Genomic DNA, 4,472 nt, shown 5'->3' on the forward strand with positions numbered 1-4,472 from the left:
TGCGAGCATCGGCAATTGGACGACTTGAACGATCTCCTGCTTCTTTCTTTGAAAACTTACAATTTGTAGCCTTACCTCCAGAAATTTGTTTAGAGGTTGCAAGACTCCCTCGGTTGGAAGGTCCCTCTTTTGTCATAAACTATTAGCTTCTTCCACAAGCCTCCTTAAGTTTCTTCTCCACCTTTAGTGCTAACTTGACAACATCAGCATAAGTCCAATATGGTTGTAGTTGGACAACATTCTCGATTTCCGTCTACAGTCCACCAAAATAGCGAGCGATAATCTGCTCCTCTAGCTCGGCAACATCACATTTCGTAGAAGAAATGGTCTTGAGACATGTTAATTTCTTGTACTTATATTGTATATTATTTTATTATTTTATTCTTGTAATTTTATTACAAGACAGTGTTTTAATCATTCCTTGTCCTCTTTAATTTCAGTTGTTTGAAATTTATATGGTGGATTCAGTGAAATTTCTTAGAATTTTGATGAGGTTTTCTTTGCTATTCTTTTGTTTTTCTCTGCAATTCATGATATGCTTTCAGCGACCTTGAGGTGAAACATGCTAAAATTTGGAGTTGAAATTCTAGTCTTTGCTGCTGTTTGATAGTTGCAATCCTGTGGGTTCAGGACACTTTGAATCTTGATGTTTAGGGCCTGATTGATTTTATCTCTGAATTTATTTGGTAGAGTCTAGTTTGTTTCAACCAGATCATTGAATAGATTGCTTTAAGCTTCAGTGTTGTAGAGGACCAGAATTTGTTTGGGCTTGCAGTTGGTGGATGGAACTACTTATCATGTCCTTGTATTATTTTATTTATTTTTATTTTTTAAATCTATTGAACTGTTCTACGTACGAAGTCAAAATCAGCAGCCGGATTCATTTGTGAGGTGATCGAGTTTTGATTAGTACATTTTCAGTTATTTAGTATTTGAAGTGGCTATAAACATGGTGAAAAGGTTTGATAAGAATGACTGGTGTGAACATTTTGCAAGGGTTTAATTAGAATGGTTTTGATCTTTGATTTTTTTATAAAATTGTATTACTTTAAAATGGAGTTGATGTTATAATTTAAGGGAATATGTATATAATTGTCTTACATTTTGCCTAGTGTGTTGAAAATTTTAGCTCTGAATTTCTCGGTGTGATATTAGCAATTGTTGGAACAATATCCATCACTTGCTGCTTCCTTGTTAATGATACCTTTCTGACAAAAAAAATGGTAGATCTACCAAATTGTTAGCTGACAATAGCTTTTCATAATCCTCCATAAATTAAGGAATATATGATGATAGTGGCTGCTTGAATAAATAATCTAAATTGTTTAATTTGTAGTGCAGTGCTTTGAGTTTATAGCTAATGCGGATTTAAGGTCTTTGAGCTTTTGTTATGACTTGATTAGTATTTTAGCTTGACTTAGATGAATTTAATGAGTGAATATGAATGATTATCGGCTTAAAGTTAGCATCTTTTGCAAGAAATAAGAATCAATTATCTGTACTAAAACATGGATTTTATTTGGTTTTGGATGCATAATGTGAATTTGATATATGTCTGAGATCCTTAGCTTCATGTACATCAAAACAAGATATTCTAAGGATTGAATTCGAAATTTAAATTTCAGCAAGACAAGATTACTACAGGATTCAACAGTTTTAGTAGTTTTAGTTGAAATTAGAGAAAAATCATTATCATTATAAGAAATCAAAAAGTATTAGAAAAATAAATTACAGGATCTCAATGTTAGAGCCATCTGATAATTTTTTGTGTGGTCACCAACTCAGGCCATTATATTATCTAATATAAAAGTGTCATAAAAATTTGTCGAAGGATATGTACTATGTTAGTGCTTTAGCAACATTCAATGCTAGGCATGGTATATATGTGCTAGTGCCTGGCTGGTACACCATTAAGTCATGATACTTCGATTATTGTTCTAAAGAAAGTAAGAAATGATAAAAATTGCAGAAACAGATGACACTGGCCAACTAGTTTTTGGCTAGAGATTTGAAACAAACCCCAGTTTTGGATCTGTTCTGGCTAGAACTAATTGTTTGATTTGGTTTGGAGTGTTGGACAAAATTTTAAAATTAAAGAGATGCATGTGATTAACTTCTTATGAGGAGTAAGTTAAAATTGAATTGAACCAAACTCTGAACTAGGGAAGCCTCTTGTTGTACTGTTTCCAAGTTTTTCCCTTTATTCAGACGCACTTCATGTTGTTTGAGGAAATGTTAGATTTAGAGTGAACTTGAATAGCATCTGGTTATTTCTGTAAGGAAAAAATGCTTTGTAAGCATTCTCATGAGAGTAGTACTTTTAGTCAGTGATGGAAGTTTAACAGTATTCACTCCATCCCTTTGCAGGTCTAACTGATAAGAAAGTAAAGCATTGTTTGTCTATTCTCTTCAACTAGCAACTGTCAAGAGTTCATGTCTGATCTCGACGTCCAGCTCCCCACTTCATTTGGTATTTTAACAGATGACAGTTGAGTATAAGTGTGGATCTTTCTGTAACAAGCTGTTGATACACCTGTTGATCTTTTGGGTGTAGATCCATTTGCTGAAGCAAATGCTGAGGACTCTGATGCTGGTGCAAAGGAGTATGTCCATGTGCGCATACAGCAGCGGAATGGCAGGAAGTGTCTGACCACTGTGCAGGGATTGAAAAAAGAGTTCAGCTGTAACAAGATTTTGAAGGATCTCAAGAAGGAGTTCTGCTGCAATGGTACTGTTGTCCAGGACCCTGAGCTGGGCCAGGTACTATATTGCTATGTGTAGTCGACTGCTGTGATATGTGAATATTTATCTTGTATATGCATCCGTAAGCTTGTGAATGGATAAACTTGTGTATTTTTTCTCGTCATTTATAGGTTATTCAACTTCAAGGTGATCAGCGGAAGAATGTTGCTACTTTTCTAGTTCAGGTACAACAACTTATTACCAAGGTTTCTCGGTTAGAGTTGATCTGTGTTGGTGAGATTAGAAAGAAAAAAGAGCCCCTTGTGCATGAACTTGTAGACTATAGTACCAATATGGAGATTGTACTTAAGAAGTTGGCCTTTACTTTTTCCTTCTCATGTTGAGGGCCTGCTTGAATGCCCAAGTCCCATATTCCCGTGTGAAAAATGAGATTTGGAGGTGAAAGAAAAGTTTCGGGGATTGGGGGGACGTGTTCGAGTTGCAACAAAACTGAGATATTTGGAATGGCAGAAATAAAAATTTTAGATTGATCTAGCATCCCAGCAAGAAGGTAGTTGAACAATTCACCAAAAAAAGAAGGTTGTTGAACAAAGGGATTAGGGGATCAACCAGTTCTTCCCAATTATTTCTTCTCAGTATGTAACAACCCAAGATCTCACTCAAAATGGCTAGCCGGAAGTTACTAATTGGGTTCATTGATCCTGTATAAATACCCAAGATCTACCCAGTGAATAACCGATGTGGGACTAAACACACGCCTGCACGGGTCCTCACATACTCTTCCTGTTCAAGTTCTGACGTCTTCGTCAGGCTAAGGGTTCAAATCCATTCAAATCTAATTACAAACACCACGATCGGCTCATGGTTAGTTCTAATGGATTCGTGCTGCAGTGTCCTTTAGTCCACATAGATTATGAGCCGAGTCTGCTCTGATACCATTTGTAACAACCTAGGATCTTACCCAAAATGGCTTGTAACAACCCAGGACCTCACCCAAAATAGCTAGCCGGAAGGTATTATTTGGGTTCCTTGATCCTGTATAAGTACCCAAGATCTATCCAGCAAATAACCGATGTGGGACTAAACACATGCCCGCACGGGTCCTCACATGGCTAGCCAGAAGTTTTGGATTTCTTGATTTTGTATAAATACCCAAGATCTATTTAGCGAATAACCGATGTAGGACTAAACACACGCCCGCACGGGTCCTCACACAGCATCTCTCACTTCTGTGACACAGTGGATAAGCATCCCAATATGGGATTTGCAATGTGCAAACAAATGAATGCACTGGCATTGGCATCCAAATAGCTCGTTTATGCTTACACAAACATCCAAACAGAATGCATGAGTATACATGCACTTATAAACATGCATTTCTCATTGGCATGAAGGCAATTGCTGATCTTGGGAAATGTTAGGACATTGAAAGAGGGTTTAGCACAAGAAGAGTTGATCTTTTATCTGTCGAAGCATCACGGTGTCTAACCTTTTTTTATTTTGTTGCAGGCTGGCATCGTTAAGAAGGAACATATCAAGATTCATGGCTTCGGAGTAACTACATATTTATCTAACTACATATTAGGTTATTGGTCTGCAGGTTTTAAAGGGACTAATGTTATTGGCAAGCTAGTAAAGTTGATTATATAACATGTTTGTAGGTTTTAGGGGATATCCCGGTCAAATGACCTGCTTCTTCTACGTCCTCTTCTGTAATAAGAGAATATTCCCTTTCCTTGCTTTTGCTTTAACTTTCAGTTGTTCATTTA

General features: G+C 36.6%; 1 protein-coding gene across 1 annotated transcript; it reads left to right on the top strand.

Annotated features, from left to right (window-relative positions):
- The first annotated feature begins 2,433 nt into the window (after positions 1-2,433).
- On the top strand, positions 2,434-3,300 carry LOC103721650 (protein translation factor SUI1 homolog 2-like). Its single transcript, XM_026810234.2, has 3 exons — positions 2,434-2,470; positions 2,522-2,760; positions 2,874-3,300. The coding sequence occupies exons 1-3, from the start codon at positions 2,434-2,436 to the stop codon at positions 3,084-3,086; spliced, it is 489 nt and encodes a 162-aa protein (XP_026666035.2). The 3' UTR covers positions 3,087-3,300.
- The last annotated feature ends 1,172 nt before the right edge of the window (positions 3,301-4,472 follow it).

Source organism: Phoenix dactylifera, unplaced genomic scaffold (assembly GCF_009389715.1).
Source record: "Phoenix dactylifera cultivar Barhee BC4 unplaced genomic scaffold, palm_55x_up_171113_PBpolish2nd_filt_p 000100F, whole genome shotgun sequence".
Taxonomy (NCBI): domain Eukaryota; kingdom Viridiplantae; phylum Streptophyta; class Magnoliopsida; order Arecales; family Arecaceae; genus Phoenix; species Phoenix dactylifera.